Raw genomic sequence first — 22,812 nt, forward strand, 5'->3', positions numbered from 1 at the left:
GCTGTCCATGGCATTTCTCCTGCTGTGATATACCCCACTGGAAAGAATTTATGCCACTCTGATAAATTTTGGTCAAAAAGTAGTTTCACAGTTAGGAGTCTAAATGGCTTGAGAAGACCGGGGGAGGCGCAGTCGTTTCCTTTGAATTTCCCCCCCCGGAATATTACTGAAATTTATAATATTTTTTTAAAAAAACTATAAAATTAAAATTTTAATTAATTTAATATTAAAAAATAAAATTTAAAAAAATAATTTAAAAAAATTATAAAAAACATCAGGAGAAAAGATTAAGGAGAGAAACACTACAACAGGAGAAAAGATTAAGGAGAGAAACACTATAACAATACATAGTGTTTTATAAAAAAAATAAATCTAAAGTTGTAATTTTGGCATGCTTGTCTGTTATTGCAGGTTTGTGAAAAAAATTAAAAAAAATATATGGATTAAAACTATTGTAATTCACAATATTTTTTTTAAAAAAAACTATAAAGCTAAATTCTTAATCAGCTTAATATTTAAAAAATAAAATGAACAAACAAGATTTTAGAAAAAATCATAACAAAAAAATCATGTAGAAGAACACTGTAACAATTCATAATGTTTTTTTAAAAAAACTATGAAACTAAATTTTTAACCAGCTCAATATGAAAAAAAAAATTGACAAAGATAATTTTAGAAAAAAATAAAAAAAAAACCATATTGGGAAACACAATAACAATCCACCTTTTTTAAAAAAAAACTATGAAACTAAATTCTCAACCAGCTTCATATTAAAACAAATTGACAAAAAAAATTTTAAAAAAGAAGAAGATTTTGGAAAGAAAAAAGAAAAAACAAAGTAAAAAAATGAAATAAAAAACATGCAGGGAAAATTATAGCTAAATTCTTAATCGGATCAATATTAAAATTATTTGAAAAAAAATACTATAGCAATCTGTAATATTTTGTGAGGAAATATACAATTATAATTTTCAGCCAACTTAATATTTATAAAATAAAATAAATAAATATAATTTTAAAAAACATCACAAAAAAAACTATGCAGACAAAAACTATAGTAATCTAGAAGAAAAATTATTGTAATTCATAATATTTTCAAAAAAAAAAAACTAAAAAACTAAATTTTTAATCAGTTTAATATTTAAAAAATAAAATAAACAAAAAAATCACAAAAAAATCACATGAAAAATACTGTAACAATATAAAGTATTGTTTTAAAAAAAATACAAAACTAAATTTTCAACCAGTTTACTATTAAAAAAATTGATAAATATAATTTAAAAAATACAAAAATAAAAAAGAATAAAAAGAAGAAGAAGAAGACAATCTAAAAAAACATGTAAAACCCAATAAAATAATGAAAAAAATGTGGGGGAAAAACAAAAAAACAAATAAAACAAATATATATATATATATATATTATAAAAAATTCAATATTTTTTCCATATCTTTTAGAATATTAGTTAATTATAGTAGCAAGTTTGTAATAAATCTTATTCGTGAATCTTACAAAACAAGAAAGATATCAGTCGGGGGTTTTTGAGCATCCAGCAATATTGTGAATTGCAAACGTGTCAGTATCATAATTACGCCGATAATCTGCATAATTAAGAGATCAACTCAATCACTTGTGCTCTTATTGGAGATTTTGATATTAATTACAAAATTAAAGTTTTTAAATTATGACAGAATTTCGAGTACAGTTCAAGATACTTAAAAGACACTATAAAATGAAGAATTTAGTATGGATACTTTCATATATTTCAAAGGGTTTTTTTTTTTTGTTTGCAATTGTCCCGTTTTATTCAATTTCAAGACAATCCCTTCTTAAGAATTTTATAATTTCCATATAAATGTGATGCACGGCGCTGAAGTTTTAGTTTTATAACCTTTGTAAGCCGACTCGGTAGCGACCGCGGGGCAGTCCGATGTGACGTTACAGTCACACATTTTAGACTCTTGTAGCCATTGCATCCCTGACTTAAAGACATTTACATTTTTGTCTCTAGCATCAGCTTTGTCTAGACGTGTCCCACAGGACATTTTTAATCCAGGGGCAGCTATCCTTCAAGCAGGCGGATATATTTTTATTTTGTACCAAGCACCGCAATCATGGGCTGCCAAAAAACAATATATATTAGAAAATAGAAATGAAAACATCGAATAATATTTCATTGTTATTTTTTTTATGGTGTTGCCAACCCCCTAAAAAATAAAAAGTTGATAATATTTTGTCATTTCTTTTATACTAATAAATTATTGTATATTTAAATGTTTTTTTTTCATAGAAAGATTTATTTTATTAATGTATGATTTATGTGTTAATGTTTGTTTGGGATTTAAGAAAAATTGAGTTTCATTGGGTGACTTATATATGTTATAATTGAAGAAATGAAAAGTTATTTTAATGGGTATCAATTATATTTTGTTAATTTTATTGTAAGTTAGAAATTCAAGGAATTAATTTTTTTATGGAATTGATAAAATCAATATTATCATGATTATTCAGGTAAAGGTTCACTTAACATCTTTTGGATAAAGAATCAAATATAGATGTAACTAAAATTTTTAAACTTTTGAAAGATTCTGATGAACTTTTATGGGATAGGTGCATAACTTATAACAAATTATTTTTCATTACATAGACATGTACCAGTAAATCGTATTATAGATTGAGTGAGAATGGTTGTGATACATCATTGAATGGACTGAAAACATATTACTTTAAATAAATAGGCTAAAAGAAAACTTTAGTGTTGTAAATTTCATGATAAAATCTCTTGGTCCAAGATACTAAAAAAATCAATACGTGTCTAAATTTTAACATGCTGTAATATGGTGAATATGCAAATTTTAACGAGTGCAAAACATGTCAACATGCTTGATATAAACTCTATAGTGGTAGAGGAAGGATACTTATCACATATAAAAATTGAGATACTTCTCAATCAGTCATAAGATGCAAAATTTATTTATAAATTGTTTAGCACATGACATAATATCATTTATATGATGCGATTGGTGAAGTCATAGTGCACCTTTTTTATGGTAAAGTCTGGAAGCAATTTAACAGTGTGCATCATTAATTTTCAATGAAATCACACAATATATATCTAGTTTGAGTATAGATTGACTTAATCCATTTGAATCCTTTGTTGAACTTTATTCTTATTAGTCAGTTATATTAACAACTTACAACATGCCCCTAAAGATCCGTGTGAAGTTGGAATTCATATTCTTGTTTGTGATCATACACTGTCCTTACAATCCAAGGAGAAATATAACTGTTTGTCTTTAACCATTAAATTGTATGTTATGCATATAAAAAAGAATGTGTTTTATAATATTTTTAACAGGATCATGGATGTGAAAGGAAAAATAAAGAACAATATAAAAGTTAAAATAGATCTAACTTTGTATTGTAACCATAAGAATATAGAGTTGGTTAATGATTGGTTATGTATAACAAATCCCAAAGGTTTTTTCACTTTAGACAATAATGCATAACTTTTTAATCTACGAATAATATAAAATCTGTGATTTTTTAATAGATATGCTTTGAACATAATTAGATTGATGAATTTAAGAGAATCCATATTATATGAAATTAAAAGTCATAACTACTATGTATTTATGCAAATACTCATTCTAATTGTTTATAGGGATTTATTGTCAAAATAGATATAAGAATCATTGACAGAGATTAGTTATTTTTTAGAGGCATTTATTCTAGCAAGTTACATATTCATCATATGGAGCAGCTTGAAACGAACATCATTAAAACAATCTACAAATTTGAAATAATCTTCCTTTGCTCGTTCTTTGAATTAATGGAGTACTAAACTAAACATTTAACGTATAAGAAAAAAGTTGGAGGGCATGTATTGTATAGATGAGTGTATTCATTTGAATGATTAGGTATTACATGAACCATAAGTGATTATCCATTGTCTTTTTATAAATATTCATTTATTCATCTTTAATTACTTGTATGCAAATACTTGTTTAACCTAAAAAAGGTTAAAAACAAAGTTTATTTTGAGGGTTCAACGTGTGAGGTTTATATTATTAAAGAGATTTCAACATTTACCTCATATTATTTTAAGTGTCACTTGAGAATAAGAATTAACCATGTTCAAAGATACGATGGTGATGATAGTAAATTATTTTTAAATGAAAATTTGTTAGTATTTTCATATCTTGGATGATCATTATCGAAGAATGTAGTGAGGAGAATGTATTCAACATCGATGAATTAATACTTTTTATTTGGTAGGTCAATTTTATAATTATATAATTTTAAACCATTTTTGCTTATATTCTTATATAGACTTGACTTGAAAACTTTTTTTTTAATAGGCAAGATCATCGATTATTACTATCTTAAAATCTAAATATTATTGAAGCTCAAATCTTTCAATTATATTGATCTTTATAATGTTTATTGATTTGCTTTTTATTGGGTTATTTCATTCTTATGATTTAGGTGACAAAGTTTGGTTAGCTTGCTTGGTTTTATGGTTTTTTTTTAATTTATATTTTTTAATTTAATTTTATCATTCTACATTGGATCTATTTGAAATTATACTTTAGTTTTTTTTATTTATTTTTAATTGGTTTATCTCAATCTCTTAATTTGACTTATATATTTGGTATGCTTGCTCATGTTGGCTTCAATTATTTTAATTTTTTAATTTTTTTTTCATATTTTTTAGGTTTGAAATCATAGCTTTGTTACCTTTTTTTATAATTATGTTTTTTACAAGTTGCTATGATTTTTTTCCTTTTTCAATTGGTCCATTTACTATAATTATTTATTTTTTTATTATCCATTTAAATTATATCAGCTTGTTTTACTTAGCTGGGTCCAGACTTTAGATGTGTTTTTATCTTACTTCTTTAAAATATGATTAGTAGGTTTTGTGATTTTTTTCAATTGATAATTTTTTTTAGCTTGCACTATATCTAATTTAAATTTAATTTATTAAAATTCCTAATCAACCTAGAAAAAACTCTAACTTTAAACCCTAAAACAATCATAAAAAAAACCCATAAATGGTGTATAATATATTGTTGAAAATATGTGGTGGTAGCCGCGCAAGGTGTGTAAATACACATATATGTTGGTATATACTAACTATGATGTTGGTTTGCCCTCGCAATACAATAGTGTTGATTTAAAAAAATAAAAAACTGTCAATTTGACATTATTTAAAAGATAGCACCAACAACATCTAGCTATGGACATTGCATGCATCTTTGTTTCTTTGTCATCTTTAGCTTACCGGTTTCTATAAATGAAGATCAAGAAAAATCCCATCGCCCACAAACCCTTCATTCATTATCGGCTCTGTATTCATCCACAAGCAGTCAATGCAGCATCTCCAACAAACCACCTGATCCTCTCTCCGAATTCTCCGAAAAATCCCATGAAGTGACGGAATTTCGAAGAACCATGGATTTTTTATTTTGTGCTTACGCTTCAGAACGAAGCAAACTAGTTGATCCGTTTTAGTTCATACAGTATTAAATTTATATCGTAAAATGGGAGTATTTGAGTGTTGGCTTTTATGTTGAAACGTGGGTAGGTGATGAATTGAAATAAATATGGGATTAATGGTAGGGATTTTGTTTTACTTACTTTGGTGATTAAATTTCCAACCATCTATTACCTTGGTGATTTTCCTAGAACTATCTTATTATTTGTATTGGAATTTTGGGTTTGCTTGTATCTGCAAAAAGTTGGGCTGGTTTGAGTGCCTGATGTTCTAGAGGTGATTTGATCAACGACAAAAAGATAAAAAAAGAAAAGATGGTCATTACAGGGTAGAAAAGGGGGCAGAAGCTTTTGTCTGAATCAAGTTAGGAATGACGAGATAATTGAATTTGAGGAAACTGTGGAGCTAGGGTATTAATGGTTTCGATCATAGCTGGGTCTCTACATCAGTTTATAGTTTTCACCTTGGTCTGGTTTGGTTCTTTGCCTTTTGTCAACTGGGTCTCTACATCAGTTTATAGCTTTCACCTTGGTCTTGTTTTGTTCTCTGCCTTTTGTCAATCTTATTTGCACTTTGTTTATGTATATTGATGCAGGTTTAGTTTATTCCAGGATGGTTGAGGTGTGCTTTTGCCACAACTTCATACTGGTGATAGAATATTAGAGTCTATACTTGGTCACTGAACTTCGTAATCTAATCTTTTTGAAGTTGTCTTTGTTGCGACAATTTTCTAGTTGTTGAATCTTTGCTTACTATGTCATCTATTGCATAGTGCACTTCACTCAATTCTTGTTTTTGTTTTTCGCTGATGTCTGCACAGAATTGGCTTCCTTACACTTTGCTTTACGAAAACTTGTATAAATGTTTTCATTTTCTAAATCGACCTCATCTATTTATTCTTATTATAGACGTTTTCGAGATATCTCTGACAACAACTCGAAATCTTATAATCTTGATCATTTGACAATAAATAAAAAAATAAAAAAATAAATCCAAATGAGGTTATTCAATTTAAATTTAAATATGTAAAAAATGTATCATTTAACATGAGATTTAAATCTTTAACTTAAAAGGACTCTAAATCCAACAAATAAACTCATAAATTCACTTCCCTTGACAACCTTCATTCTTGGTCTCCAAAGATATGGAGGGAAGGAGTTGAGTTTCACTCTCCAGCAAGAGTCGAACCAGAAAACCTCTTCAATGACGAAGAAACTTGCTAACACTAGGCCGAAAGCTTATTAATTCTAACAGGAAAATCAATTTTCTCCGTGGGGAATCACAGGTAACCCGTAGAGCATCTCATTCTTCTGCAGCCATGGCAAAGCAAGACTCCGTAGCTTTTGTAGATGGTGTTTGATTTTATAGTAATAATTGTTTTTATTAAAAAAACATTAATTTTTAAGAGCATCAATTAAAAAAAAAAACATGGTGTCACCCAAAAACAAACACTCAATTGCTGCTTCCTTTCTTGTTGCTTTCTGTTCCTTGCATATTTCTTTTAAGAACACCACTTGGAATCTAAAAAAACGTACTTCCCTTTGTTTTTCTCCTCCCTGTCTTCTTTCCTTTTTCCTTCAGCTCCATTAAATGCCTCTGCTAACATCAAGTGCTTTGTCTTTGTCTTCTATAACATCAACTGCGCTCCTTAGGTTTGTCATGTCATAGACTGGGTCCTTTTGTTTGTTTGGTGTTGCGATTTTTATTGGGCTCTGCTTCATTGTGACAGGTAGTGATGGATCCCCAGTTGATCATTCTGGATCGAAGAAAAATAAATTACAAAAAGAAAAGAAAAGAATTGTTAGTTGATTAATTCAACAGATAGCAGAACTGATCATTATTTTCATAGAAGATGTGGAAGTACTTGTCCAATGATAACAGGGAATTATAGATCACTTTCTGATCTTCATCACAGAGAATCAATTACAAAAAAGTAAATTGAATTGTTAATTAATTTAATAGATAGCAAACTGATTATTTGTTACGTCCCAGGTTGTCTTACAATAATAATATTTTACGAAAACTCAGGTATGTGCTGAGAAAACATATAAAGAAAAATAAATCTCAATTCTGAATCTTTAATTCATGAATTATCAGCACCCAAGCAGCATAAACTCAAGCTCAATTTTTTTTAAAAAAATATTTCATTGATGCTTTAACTAAGCTTTCAGTTAAAGATACGCAAAGAGTAGAGGTGAGCAAATTACAATCGATAGCGAGAGGATTGAAGGGGGAAAGCTTTAACCTCATAGATGGCTCTGGAGGACATTATTTCTTTCGCTATCTGGACATCAACAAGGAGCTTCTCTTGTCATTCCCTGTTCTTCTTAGTTGCTCAGCTATGAATCTTGTTAACGAGTCTAAACAAAATACGCAACCAAAATCAATGAAAAAGACATTTCCAGAAGTGATTTATAAAGGACTCAGAGCCGTTTATTTTTAAAACTGTTTTTAATTTAAAAAATATTTTTAATGGTATTTTTAAATCATTTAGATTTATTAATATAAAAAAATATTTTAATATATTTTAAATAAAAAATATTTTTTAAAACAAACACTATTATCACACATAATAGATTCTTCCAGGAACCACTTCGGGATGAAAGTGATTCATCATTGGAAGAGTCAAACCATGAATAAATATGTCTTTGTGCGATTTGGAGTTTTTTTTAGGGTTTAAAAATGTAACTATTTTTTTTTAAATAAAACTTAAACAGCATGAGAAGAGAGAAATCATGTTTGTGTTTGTCATTGGAAGAGAACAATAAACTAAAAGTAATAGATTAAGTTTTTATTGGTTCAGATCATTAAAAAAATCATGTTCGAAGAAAAAGAAATTTTGCCTAATTAATCTTTTATGATATTATATATTATATATTATATATAAAAGAAAAAATTAATAATTTTGTCAAATGTAAAATTTTTTGTTGACTCGATAATTTATATATTTAAAGTATAAATAGATAATAAAAAACAACCTAAATTAGCTCAGTACGATTTAATTCCACAAATCTAATTTATTTTCTTGATGGGTAAAGGGAAAGAGGACGTATCAATTAAAAAACCGGAGATAAATTAGAGTGAAAACACGAGAAAAAAATAGAAAGAGAATTATAAAATATGATGGAAAGAAGAAACGAGGCCTTCGCATCTGTATTTAAAAAAATATAAAATTTCAATTGAAGCTGTTGACGAAGCCAGTTCAAAATTAAAACTGGTTCAGTCCAGATTCTTCTTTCATACTTTTTAAATATATTTTCAAATGAAAATTAATTTAAAAAATAATTATTATTATATTTTCAAACACTTTTTTAAAATTTGTTTATATTTACGTCTGAAAAATGCTTTTTTTCTTTACGTCAAATTAATTTTTTTATTGTTTTCAGATTATTTTTATATGTTGGTATTAAAATAATTTTAAAAAATAAAATAAAAATATTATTTTATTATATTTTTAAATAAAAAATAATTTAAATAAAAAACTATAATTTTTAGTAGCAGCCATCAGTTTTATGTATTTGATAATACTTTGAAAGCTATAAACACATCTACTTTAAGTGTTTGGTAATGCTTAGCTTTCAAAAACTATAATTTATATCTTTTTGAAAATCACATCCATAATTAAATTAGTGATTTTCGAAGGGCTCAAACATTAGGTGCCTTTTTCTGTTTATTGTCGTTGTTGTCCTGTAGATGTTTTTTTAATTGAAAAAAAGATTTTGGTTTTTTTTTTTTTTTTGGGGGGGGTGTGTTTAACAACTAATGAACTGGTTAAGATTGTGTCCTTTTTGTCAACAACTAGAGATTTGCACTCAGACAAGGTGACAGTGACATGTTTTAATCTAATTGATGTTAAGACACTACACTACCTACTAATACATACGAGTTATAAATAAAACGAATGATTAAGAGGAGAAGGCTTTGATAAATCATTAGTTGCTCGAGTTCTTAATTATCAATGGGGTCCCAATCGTCCGATCCCTCTCCACACAACTTAGGAAAGAAAGCCTTGCTGAACCGCTGTTTCTTACAGAACAAACTATGGAACACGCTTGATAATCATACTTTATTCTCAAGCTAAATGGATGACAATAGATAAGGTATAACTATATTACATTTTTCAATGATTTGATTTATAATTTTATTTATAAAGCCGAAACCACAAAAAACAGGTGTCGTTATCGTTAAAAGAGGCTCAGTTCATCTTGCTTTTCAACTGTGACAAGATCACAGCATATTTTGCTTCTGGGGTCTTATTTTGATTCCCATGAAACCAACCCCGAACGTAGCAGCCTGACCTCAGGAGAATGGCCCCAGTTTTCACCAACTACTCGCAGATATATAATATCTCGGCCAAGCCGTCCAGAGTCAGCCGAGTACTTCATGGAATCCATCCACGATCCAACCTACTCCTATAAAGTGTTTCCTTGGTTGGTTGGTACTTGCAAATAGAATCAACCCCCTCCCATGGGGTTCGTTCGTTCGTTTTGAAGAGCTAGCCCTACAGCTATCATTTTGCCTTTGCTAAATCGCCCTTGTTCTTAAAGAGCATAATTATTATTTTTTCCTCCGCCGTTTTACTAGTCGGAAAGACAAAGGACGCACAGGATCTCGGGCTGTGAAGGCTTGCCACTAAGATGTGTCGGCTTAAAGCATCACAGGCAATTGAAAGGTGTATAAAGCTAGCATGATATACAGGGGATTACATTATAAAAATTAATTGGGGTAGGAGTTAGGAAAAGCTTGTAGGGCATGCTGTAAAGCAACTTTGAAAGCACATATCACTGCAGCTGATCGATATGCAATGATTGTCCCCTCAAAAAATACAATATTGCGATGGTAACACCGTGACCGGATAAACCTCTCTTTGGGTGGAAGCAATTCCGGGTCCTCAAAGTGACCGTACAACGTGAGATTATTTATTTATTTTAAAAAGGGAAAAAATAATCATTCCAAAATGCCAAAAGAAAACGACATGATTCTTTGAATATAATAAGATAATAAATAAATACATAAATAGAAGAGAGACCTAAAATCTGTTAGCTGGCGGGCTAGAACTCCAATTAATGAAGAGAGCGTTAGCTGGCGGGCTAGAACTCCAATTAATTTTTTATGGGTTCTCCTAACTCCATTGAATTTTAAGCGCTGCCTTGACCTTACCTCTGGTGGGGGAGCCGTATGATAAATTAACACCACAAGTCCCTTTGGGGAAAGTTGAAAACAAGCCTGAATGCGAGCTTATTCGAGACTCGAGACGATGAAGTCATGATATATTCCTTACTTTAGTTTTTTTTTTTAAAAAATTATTGAATGGAAGGTCAATAATTAGATTTTTTTTAGATATATTAAATTAGCTTGACAAATATATCTTTAAAATCATGAAAAGATGAAATTTAGTCTTGATTAACCTATACACTTATCTAAAAATATATTTATTATGAAAAAAAAAAAGAGACCAGAAGAGATTAGAAAAGGAAGATCCAAACCTAATGGATCTTAATTTGATTTTCTATCAAAAAATACAACAGGAATAAAAGTGTTAAAATTAATCTTAATTTCTCAATTATAAATCAAATATTATAATCCTTATACACACATTCAATTAAATAAATTAATATTTGATTAAAAAATAATTAGGATTAAGATATTTAATTTCACAGCATGTGTTATGTATTTAACTGTGTTTAATAATTTTTTTTCAATAATAATTTTTTATTTAATCAAATTATTATTTATGTAAATAAAAAGTAAAAAATAATTATTAACAAAAGTGAATTTGAATAAAATTATGAAATTCAACTATCAAATAATTTAATATTAAATAATAAAATTAAAAAATAACAAAAAAAAAGATTTGAGTCGACCAATAACCTTGTGATCATAAGCATATGGCTAGAATAGCTTCATAAAAAAAATAAAAAAAATATAAAAATCAATTTTCAAAACAAAAAAATTGTCAATTAAAAAAATATTAAGGAATGAGATTTGAAAAAAATATAATAAAAAAATAAAAATAACAATAAAAAATAGAATTAAAATCAGGATAAGATTAAAAAAATAAATTAGCAAAAAGATTTAAAAAATTAAAAAATAATAACTAAATTTTATATAAAAATAAAATTAAATCAAATGATAAGAGATAAAATTTAAAAAATTAATTAAAATAAAAAAATAAAAAATAAATTATATATACAAATTAAATGCGAGGACATCTTCACACTTTCACAGGGAAAAAGGAGCGAAAAGAAAGAGAGAAATAAAAAAACATAACCAAAGTCAAACTGTCGCATACACATGCTGTACTATTAGAAATAAATATTAGCGAGCTTCAAATACAGCTATAAAAAATGAAATTTCATCATTAAAACACGGTGAAGGTTGCAGGCTCATCTACTCACTGCGCCATTCACACACCAACCATTTTTTTATTGATATTTTATAGTTACAAAAAGGCCATATCGCCTCTTATTCAGCATAAGTATAACAAAAGAAAAGAAAAAATCAAATACGAAAGACAAAACAAACCCTTGCAAGGGGGTTCTAGATTTTTTGCTTCGATAACATCTATGTAATTTCACCATGCATAAAAGCATGGAATGCCTATAAAGCCCCTATATGCTAGTTTCTTTTTTTTCAATGCTCCCAATATTATTTTAGTCATTGTACTCTTATAAAATAATATAAAAAATCGACCTAGCCCTATTAAATTTCCATTTGACTAATATGTCCCCGTGAAACACCAATTTACCCTAAATGGCCGATTCATTTGATGATTTCTATATATATATAAAAAAAAAAACCTAAGGGGGGTTTTTGATTACTACAACAGTAAAAAAAAAAAAACTAAGGGGGGGTTTTTGATTACTACAACAGTAAAACTTAACACGTTTTAGAATTTTGTATGATAATAATATTCTTCGCTTTCCTTTAGGGTTTTCTTTTGTCGTAAATCGTCAACGTCGTTAACTGTAGACAAATCTAAACAAATTCCGGACAAATAAAACTTGCTCAAGTGAAGAAGAGTCATCTTCTTCAGATCAATCCTTGAGATCTACGTATTACCCTGCAACACTAACTGATTGATTGATTGATAACCTACTGTCGAATTTGTGAATTATGTCAGTTTTTTTTTTTTTTAATTCATGGATCAACTTACATAATTTTCAAGCTTATTGAATATTTTACAAGTTTTATAAACAGGTAAAATATTTTAAGGATAATAAATATATATATACAAAAAAAAATCAAACCTGAATATAAAAAAATAACAAATTCCTTTTCTCATCGAGCCACAACCCCAAGTGCGAATATATTAACTGAAATATATATATTTTGGTTGTTTAAAATTGTGTTGAAAATAATATTTTATAAAATTTTTTTTATTTAAAATTTTATTTCATATATTAATTATTTTTTATTTAAAATTTTATTTCATATATTTTTAAATTATTTTAAAATTTTAATATAAAAAATAATTTCTATTTATTTTATAAATATGATTATAGCTTGTAGTATGGGATGACATAGTTTAGAAGAGGTCATATTTTTGTCATCTTAAGAAGAACAAATTATAAATATGAATTACTTTAATCATCTTAATTATTTCCATGGTCATTCGCTATGGTTCGTGTTTATGTTCTTCTCTTTATTTTTAATTTATATTTTTAGTTTTTTATAGTACCATTTTTTTTTTCAAATACTTTAATCTCGAAGAGTATAACTCTATATATTTATTAATGAAACATAACTCAATCGGGATTCTTCAATTTTTTTAAGACATTAAGAAAATGCAATTCAGACTCAACGTCAGTCTAATCTTGCCTCGATCCTCGAGTCACCATGCCCCGACTTAAACTTCATCCCTCCTTAACCATTGGGCAATCCTGCTCATCTGCAAATCTCATGGGACACTGTTATCTCTCCCATGTTACCGTTAAACATAGGAGTCCAAGAAGTCAAGCAAGCAAAAAGTATAAAAAATTATTCATTCAAGAAAAGAGGAGTATTAAAAAAAAAAAAAACAAAAGAAAACAAAAAAACATGTAAAAACACAGGAAAAGCGCAGCAAACCAAACCCAGCATTACCTTAACCCATCACCCACACAATACCTTCCTTCCAAGACATTCAAAGCACAATCCACACAGTTCGCTTCAAAAATTTTCGTCTTTACCTCTATCACTTTCTCTCGATTTTTCTTTTCTTGAGAAAGTTAGAAGAAGGGAATTCAATTCCATTCCATCCTTACAATCCACAAAGACAAGAGAGCGAAAGATTTTAGTCTACTGTTTATAATTTCCCATTTTGTCATGACGGAAACTATGGAAACTGCACCCTCTACAACACCAAAACAACCCCAAATCTCTGAGATGTTTTCAAAATTTGCTCTTGCTTTCAAGACCAAAACTTTCGAGTTCTTCGCCGACGAAACCACCGCCGCCGACGAAACCACCGACGTTGATGACGGTTTCTCTCTCCTTGATTCCGCTGAGGATTTTATCCCTGACCAGAAAGTCATAATCTTGAAGCCTGACCAACCCTTGAGTCAAAATCAAGACTTTTTGCCACAGAAAGAGTTGACAGTGAAAAATAGCGAGACCCAGATCAAGCCTTTAAATACCCAGTTAGCTAATACTTTGATTTCTTCAGTTTTTTCTTCAGTTTCTTCGTTTGAAGCTTCTTATTTGCAGTTACAAACTGCGCATGTGCCTTTTAATGAAGAGAGCATTAAAGTAGCTGATAAGGCTTTGGTTTCAGCTCTTCAGAGATTGTCTGATTTGAAGCAAGTTTATAGGGATTTGTGTAAGAATCCTGATTTTGGTGTTGATTTGCCAATTGGGTCTTGTTTGGAAGCTCAAGTAGACGAGAATCAAAGCAAGCTGAGAATTTTGGGGACTGTTTCCAATAGTTTGCAAGCAGAGATTGATCAAAAAGATAGTGAAGTTTCTGTTTTGAAGAAGAAAGTGAGTGAGGTACAAAAGTTTAATTCTTTATTGTCTAAGAGGTTGTGCAGTAGTTTGAATTTGAATTCTGAAGTTTTGTTGACTGTTAAGGTTTTTGATTCTGTGTTAAATGATGCTTGTAGAACAATGCATAAGTTTACTAAGATTTTGGTTGATTTGATGAGAAAAGCTAGTTGGGATTTGGACTTGGCAGCGAATTCTGTTCATTCTGATGTTGATTATCTGAAAAGAGGGCATAATCGTTATGCGTTTTTATCCTATGTTTCTCTGGTGATGTTTAAAGGTTTTAATTTAGAAGGGTTTGGTTTGGAGAGTGAGGGTGAAGTTTCATGTAACAGGCTTGGATTGGATTCGGTTAAGAGTAACAGTTCATTGAAGCAATTGCTTGAGCATGTATCTAGCAATCCTATGGAGTTGTTAAGTAGGAATCCTACTTGTGAATTTTCGAGGTTTTGCGAGAAGAAGTATCAAGAGCTTATGCATCCGGCAATGGAGTCGTCAATTTTCAGCAATTTGGATCAAAATGAAGTTGTGTTGAATTCGTGGAGGTCACTTTGTATGTTCTACGAGTCATTTGTTAACATGTCGAGTTCTGTATGGACACTTCATAAACTGGCATTTTCTTTTGATCCCGTGGTTGATATTTTTCAAGTGGAAAGAGGGGTTGATTTTTCAACTGTGTATATGGAAGATGTCACGAGGAGATGCACCATGCCTAATAAAACCAGGTTAAAGGTGGGGTTCACAGTGGTTCCTGGTTTTAAAATCGGAAGAACAGTAATCCAATCTCAGGTTTATTTATGTGCTTGACATGTAATGAGTAATTTTTTACGTTTGCTGCCTAAGCAAAGTAGTATGTTTCGGTTGGATATCCTGCACTAAGTTCGAACACTGAGGGTTTGGATTGTGGCCGAACTATAGTGACACTAGAATCCAAAGGATTCAGGTCAGGGTTTTAATGCATACACCAGTTGACTATGCTCAAGGAGGAATTGGAAATATATATGATGAGACATACCAGCTTTTTGTTGTGCTGTTGCACCAGGCATTAAGAGCAACAATAGTGTGCAGCTCTTGGCTTTCTTTTGATGTGCAGTTATATAGTTATACTTACAGTTAGGTTGTGAATTTACGCACCCCCTTTCATCTCTCTTTCATTGTGCTAAGTCCTGTGTAAAAATGGCTGTAAATGTTTGTTTTTTACTTTGTATTGATTGCAAGCTCTCTTCTGACACAAAATACATTACCAAATTGTGTATCTGACCTTTGCCTCAATTTGTAACAAAACAATTTACTTGGAACGGAATGTTGAGCTGTAACATGGTCCTGTTTATCATAAGCTGTGTGTTGAAGATAAATTGTCAAGCGCTTGAGAGCAATCTTCTTAGACATTAAACCAATTTTGTGGGTAATATTCCATTTCCTTTATATCCAAGAACTGTGAGATTCTTCTGGTTTTGAATGGATAATGTTCATCAATTTTGTCCTGTCAGCTGTTTAGAATCTCTTTGTTATATATTATGTAAAACAATTTGCTTGAGAATCCAGCCATCCATAACACATCTTCTGACTCGACCAATTGCATTTTAGTTTTTGCTAATGTTTTGGTCATTCGATTTTATGCTTTGTTTGAGATGTCTGTGGCTTGAAGATTTTGCCTTCTTTTTACTCCCATGTTGTTTGTCCAAATTTTTTTGGTTGTAGATAAAGAGTATTTAAGCACTGTTTTAGTTGTTCTTTGGCTAGCTTATTAATATATTACCTCTATTGGGGTTTTATGTTTCATTTTTTATTAATATGGGTGTCCGGGTTAGCTTGCTTGTACCTCGATTAATTTCACGGGTTCTGAAGGTTCTGAAGTTAATGACTATATAAGTCTCTAGTGGCTCTAAAATTGATGGGATTTAAACTAATAATTTCTAAAGAATAAATCTCGAGTATGAACTATTAAACTGCATTGAGCTGCAGGGGTGCAGCTCTGATAAGAATACCATGTGGTGATGGGTGTGATTTTGAGTTCTTCTCTGATGAAAATACTGTGTTAATGTCCCTTTATTTGGACCAATGGTTTTGAATGATAACGGTGTATTACAGTATATTGGCTTCCAGTTAGGCAATTGCATTGTTCAATGGATTATTTCATTACTGATAATGGTTCTGGAATGCGAGAACCATTGGTATTTGTCTATTCTGTTTTGCTGGTTCGTATCAGTGCACAAGGTCTGCATATTTCTGGAGCACATATAATCTGTGATATAAACCGGGAAAGATAAATAAGTTTGGAATCCCTGAATGGTAGTTTAGGCCTTTATGGTTGACTAACAGGAAACCTCTGTTTTATTTTAATTGCTCCTGTTTTTATCCTTGAACCTGGTTGACTGCAATGGATGCTTCATTTTAGAAATCCAGCTATGAACTCCCAACCAGCATACCGAAACGCAAATTATTTTCAGAAAAAGAAACGATTAATTGTACGGAACATGTGCCTTCAAGTTGACCTTCCCGTACTGAAAAGGGATATCAGCAATGCTCAGCTTTCCTCTCCAACTTTAGGTTTCCAAAAACTATTTGCTTATGGAAAACTGCTATGTAGTTTATCAGGATTAAGCTCCATCCTTCAATTCTTTCCGCTGCTCATGAATTTCTACCGAGGTTCTTCTCTAATTAACTATACTTTGCTGGCTTTGCCCCCTCTTCTGGCGCCTGTCGCCCATTAATAAACTCTTTTTTTTTTTCACTGCACTGGTGCTGGTTGGCGGTTTGTTTCTGTTTTTTTTTTTCCACGTAAAAATACCAGTATTTCTAATAAAGTGAAAAAAAAAAGATTTGACATTCAAGTTATTGGATTAATATTAAATTAATTGAATTTAATAAGTTCAACTAACTTACTAACAAGAATAAAAAAAATACAAAAAAACATTTTTTTTTCTTTCACTACACTGGTGGTGGTTGGCGGTTTGTTTCTGTTTTTTTTTTCATGTAAAAATGCAAGTATTTCTAATAAAATAAAATAAAAAAGATTTGACATTCAAGTTATTGGATTGATATTAAATTGATTGGATTTAATAAGTTCAACTAACTTACTAACAAGAATAAAAAAAATACAAAGTTGGTAAATAAAGTGAAAAACATTGACAATAAAAAAAAGTTAAAAAAATTGAATTGAAACTTATCAAGGTAAACATGTGAAATATATAATTTGGTTGTGATATCAAAATAACTTTATTGAAAACAAATTAAATAAAATTATAAAATTAATTATCAAATAATTGAATGTCAAATGAGAGGTTCATTAGCCACATATGTCATTGGATCATGGAAGGTCTACCAAGATGATTCAAACACAATCATAGAAGGTAAAGTCTAGTTATTAGATGATATCACATGTGTCGTTCATGTGCTGACAAGTACAATGCACGCATTTGATACTTTGTTTAATAATATATATTTTAAATTACCAAATAGCCCCTTAAGTGAACTTGATTATGACCAAGAAAACCAAAATAAAAAGAAAAGAAATCCATTGGATGACAACTTCATTTTTATCAGAGTGAAATGAGAGGTTCATTAGCCACATGTATTATTGGATCATGATAGGTCTACCAAGATGATTCAAACACCATCATAGAAGGTAAAGTCTAGTTATCAGATGATATCACATGTGTCGTTGACACGACGAAAAGATTAATGTCTTCTCCCAAGTGCAGGAGTGTCGAAGTAATAAATAACCCGGCAAGACCGGGGTCGAACCACAAGGAGGTTAAGTGTATAAATTATAGATGACAACAACAACAACAACAACAACAACAACAACAACAACAACAACAACAACAACAACAACAACAACAACAACAACAACAACAACAACAACAACAACAACAACAACAACAACAACAACAACAACAACAACAACAACAACAACAACAACAACAACAACAATAATAATAATAATAATAATAATATGCAATAACAATTAATATTAGATTTCTTAATCTTCATTTCTTGGACATGGTAAAGAAAATTAATAAAATAACACAGTGCAAAAATATATTTAAAAAAATAATATAATTTAAAAGTCGCACATGACATTTGCAATTTATAAGTCGTAAGTGTCATTTGTGACTCTTTTAAATTGTAAAATTACTAAACAAAAGATTCAATAAAGAGAAAGAAGAGATGGTAAAGAGAGAAAAAAAAAGAGAAAGAAAGAAAGAAAAAGATCCTAGAGGTATACCAAAACTCTAATGATGACACCATCAATATTGTTGGGAAAATCTTGAAAAGATGAATCTAATGATATTAAATAAGGTTATCAACAGTGGTCAAATTAGGCCACACATGTGAGCTAAATGCAAATGAGCCTCGACACCTCTAGACTACTCATGTGACCTATTTTGTTCATCGTTTATGATTTTTTTTATGTCATTATATTTTTTTTGTAGAGATATTTTTAATGATGCTAGTGGCATCATCATTACAGTTTAGATCAGCCTTCGAGGTCATTTTATTTTTTCTTGCTTTTCTCTCTTTCCTATTTTTTAACAAATTAGAAGGATGACAAAGTATAGAGAAAAAACAATAAAAGAAAAAAAAACAAGAAGAAAAGTGGCATTTTTATTAGCATTTCCTCTAGTTTTTTTCTCTAAATTTTTATTATAGAAGGTATTTTTAGATTGACTTGTTCATTAATAAAAAATAATTTTTTTAATGATTTTAAAAGCAGGACTCTACATCAAGATGTTACATATCATAAAATTATCTTGAATTTTACTTATCATTTTTTCCCAATAAGTAATGCATTGATTGAGTTCATTATCAATGGAGCAATTTAAATCTTTAAAGCATGTGGGGTTGTAGGAACTAGCTTTGCAATATCTTATCAAAGTTAAACTTTATTTTTCAATTTCACATAAACTTACATAATTTTTAACACACAAACCACGATCTTTTCTCACATTTCTATAATGCTTAATTAGACATAAGAACAATATATGAAAGCAAAAATGCATAATTAGTGCTAATGTTAAAACATTATAAATTTAAAAGTAGCTTGTACATAACATAATAAAATTACAAATCCAAATTGTAGTGCTATTTAGCATTGGTAAAGGAAAAGAGTATTAGAGAAAAAATAATTAAATACATGATTATTAACCTAAATTCATCATGGTCGTGATATTAGAAGCTATCATTTCATCATAAAAAATAATATTCCCATTCTCATATAATCTTATGATCTTGTCTTTTAGTACAAAACATTTCTCTTTGAGATGACTGGTTAAACAATGATATTAGAAAAAATATGGATTGTTAATGAGATTTGCTTTGAGTAAATCATCTATCATTCTAGATATGTCTGATTCGGGGAATGAATATTATTTTTCTTGTCATTCTTTTAAAGATGACTTTTTTTTTCACCATTTTAAAAAGTAGTTAGTGTTGATAATTATTTTTAAATTTATTTGATACTTTTACAACATCAGAGTTAATTACTAAATACTATGTTCCTTTGATCTTTGGAGTGCTCTTTTCAAATTTACAATGTTCAGGCATATTTCTCTTGGCCTCTTGCATAAGTAATGATGAGTTTTCGGTTGCAATGCTAAGTTCTATGTTGCGTGCTCGAGCAATCAATTTTTCAAAGAACTTTGATTTGATGCCTTGTAAGATATAACGCAATCCTCAATATATTCTTTAAATACACATATCTTGCGTAGAATTTCAGTGAGTGAATGTCTACAGTTTAGGCTAAAGTTTCTTCACCGATTAATATGCTTATTCGTTCATTGATGTGTATTGGTAAGTTCAATCATGGTAACCATACGATGAGTGTTGTAGAAGCAATTAAGAAACTCACATTTCAACTGTTTTACCAAAATTAGAAAAGAGGTGTCGGTGCAATTATCAATTAAGTTAGACTCTATAATAAGTTTTCTAATAACTTTTTTCAGTTGATTTGTAGTAAAAATGTCATTGGTAATAACATTAATATTCCTTGTAACTTCGATTGTAGAATCCTTAATGATATCTAGTTGATCTACTTGTATGGACTTAGCAGCCAAAGTTTGACCTCTCTCATTCATGCTTTTGAGTTTTTTCATTAATTTTTTTTTATCTCATGGTCTTTCACCTTGAGTGAAGTCGAAAGTCCCTCAATAAGTTTTGTTAAGTTAGACACTTGATCCTTCAAAGTTGTAGTCTCGATTAGTATCAATAACAAGGTGCCAATACCCAAAGCTTTATTTGGTGATTGACATGGAGAAGTCTTCATGGGTGAATTGCTGATGTAGCCACCTTGAGTGATGAAGAAAAGTCCACGTTCCCCAATTGATTTTTATGGTGGAGTTACTTATAGTTTTAACCTTAGAATAGTAAGATCTCGTGCCTTTTTTTAATTTAACATCAGTTTTATAATTGGCTTAGTTTGCACATACAACTCAATCATTTTTATTTTTTGTGTAATTACATCATTTCACCATGCTTAAAAAATAAAAAGATGAAAAAACTTATCTATGCCAGTTTAATTTTTTTTTCCTTTTAAGGTTAATTAAGTTATTTTACTGTGTTAAAAAAATTAATAAGATCAATTTGTCCAAATATACTTGGAAATGACTAATGACTTATGTGAAAAAGACTTTTTTTTTCCTTGATAGTAAGGTTGTTGGTTTTTTCTAAAAGAAAAAAATAGTTGTTTCACTATTTTAATTCATTGTGACCGTGCTTTAGTGTATAATGATATATTGATAAAAAAAAATATTGCAAAAAGGATATATGCAATAACAATTAATATTAGATTTCTTAATCTTCATTTCTTGGACATGGTAAAGAAAATTAATAAAATAACACAGTGCAAAAATATATTTAGAAAAATAATATAATTTAAGAGTCGCACATGACATTTGCGATTTATAAGTCGTAAGTGTCAGTTGTGACTCTTTTAAATTGTAAAATTACTAAACAGAAGATTCAATAAAGAGAAAGAAGAGATGGTAAAGAGAGAAAGAAAAGAGAGAAAGAAAGAAAGAAAAAGATTCTAGAGGCATACCAAAACTCTGATGATGGCACCATCAATATTGTTGGGAAGATCTTGAAAAGATGAATCTAATGATATTAAATAAGGTTATCAACAGTGGTCAAATTAGGCCACACGTGTGAGCTAAATGGAAATGAGCCTCGACATCTCTAGAATGCTCACGTGACCTATTTTGTTCATTGTTTATGATTTTTTTGATGTAATTATATTTGTTTTGTAGACATATTTTTAATGATGCTAGTGGCATCATCATTATAGTTTAGATCAGCCTTCAAGGTCATTTTATTTTTTCTTGCTTTTCTCTCTTTCCTATTTTTTAACAAATTAGAAGGATGACAAAGGATAGAGAAAAAACAATAAAAGAAAAAAAAAGAGAAGAAAAATGGCATTTTTATTAGCATTTCCTCTAGTTTTTTTCTCTAAATTTTTATTATAGAAGGTATTTTTAGATTGACTTGTTCATTAATAAAAAATAATTTTTTTAATGATTTTAAAAGCAGGACTCTACATCAAGATGTTACATATCATAAAATTATCTTGAATTTTACTTATCATTTTTTACCAATAAGTAATGCATTGATTGAGTTCATTATCAATGGAGCAATTTAAATCTTTAAAGCATGTGGGGTTATAGGAACTAGGTTTGCAATATCTCATCAAAGTTAAACTTTATTTTTCAATTTCACATAAACTTACATAATTTTTAACACACAAACCACGATCTTTTCTCACATTTCTATAATGCTTAATTAGACATAAGAACAATATATGAAAGCAAAAATGCATAATTAGTGCTAATGTTAAAACATTATAAATTTAAAAGTAGCTTGTACATAACATAATAAAATTACAAATCCAAATTGTAGTGCTATTTAGCATTGGTAAAGGAAAAGAGTATTAGAGAAAAAATAATTAAATACATGATTATTAACCTAAATTCACTATGGTCGTGATATTAGAAGCTATCATTTCATCATAAAAAATAATATTCCCATTCTCATATAATCTTATGATCTTGTCTTTCAGTACAAAACATTTCTCTATGAGATGACTGGTTAAACAATGATATTAGAAAAAATATGGATTGTTAATGAGATTTGCTTTGAGTAAATCATCTATCATTCTAGATATGTCTGATTCGGGGAATGAATATTATTTTTCTTGTCATTCTTTTAAAGATGACTTTTTTTTTCACCATTTTAAAAAGTAGTTAGTGTTGATAATTATTTTTAAATTTATTTGATACTTTTACAACATCAGAGTTAATTACTAAATACTATGTTCCTTTGATCTTTGGAGTGCTCTTTTCAAATTTACAAT

The 22,812-nt window shown here is 29.2% G+C and overlaps 1 protein-coding gene across 1 annotated transcript; it reads left to right on the forward strand.

Annotated features, from left to right (window-relative positions):
• The first annotated feature begins 13,409 nt into the window (after positions 1 to 13,409).
• On the forward strand, positions 13,410 to 15,817 carry LOC105120787 (uncharacterized). Its single transcript, XM_011019165.1, has one exon. The coding sequence runs from the start codon at positions 13,806 to 13,808 to the stop codon at positions 15,267 to 15,269; it is 1,464 nt and encodes a 487-aa protein (XP_011017467.1). The 5' UTR covers positions 13,410 to 13,805; the 3' UTR covers positions 15,270 to 15,817.
• The last annotated feature ends 6,995 nt before the right edge of the window (positions 15,818 to 22,812 follow it).

This window comes from Populus euphratica, unplaced genomic scaffold, assembly GCF_000495115.2.
Source record: "Populus euphratica unplaced genomic scaffold, PopEup_1.0 scaffold6.1, whole genome shotgun sequence".
NCBI lineage: Eukaryota > Viridiplantae > Streptophyta > Magnoliopsida > Malpighiales > Salicaceae > Populus > Populus euphratica.

What these genes read in the sequence shown, in the direction of transcription:
- LOC105120787 (XM_011019165.1), top strand. Translation starts at nt 13,806, where the DNA reads ATGACGGAAACTATGGAAACTGCACCCTCTACAACACCAAAACAACCC.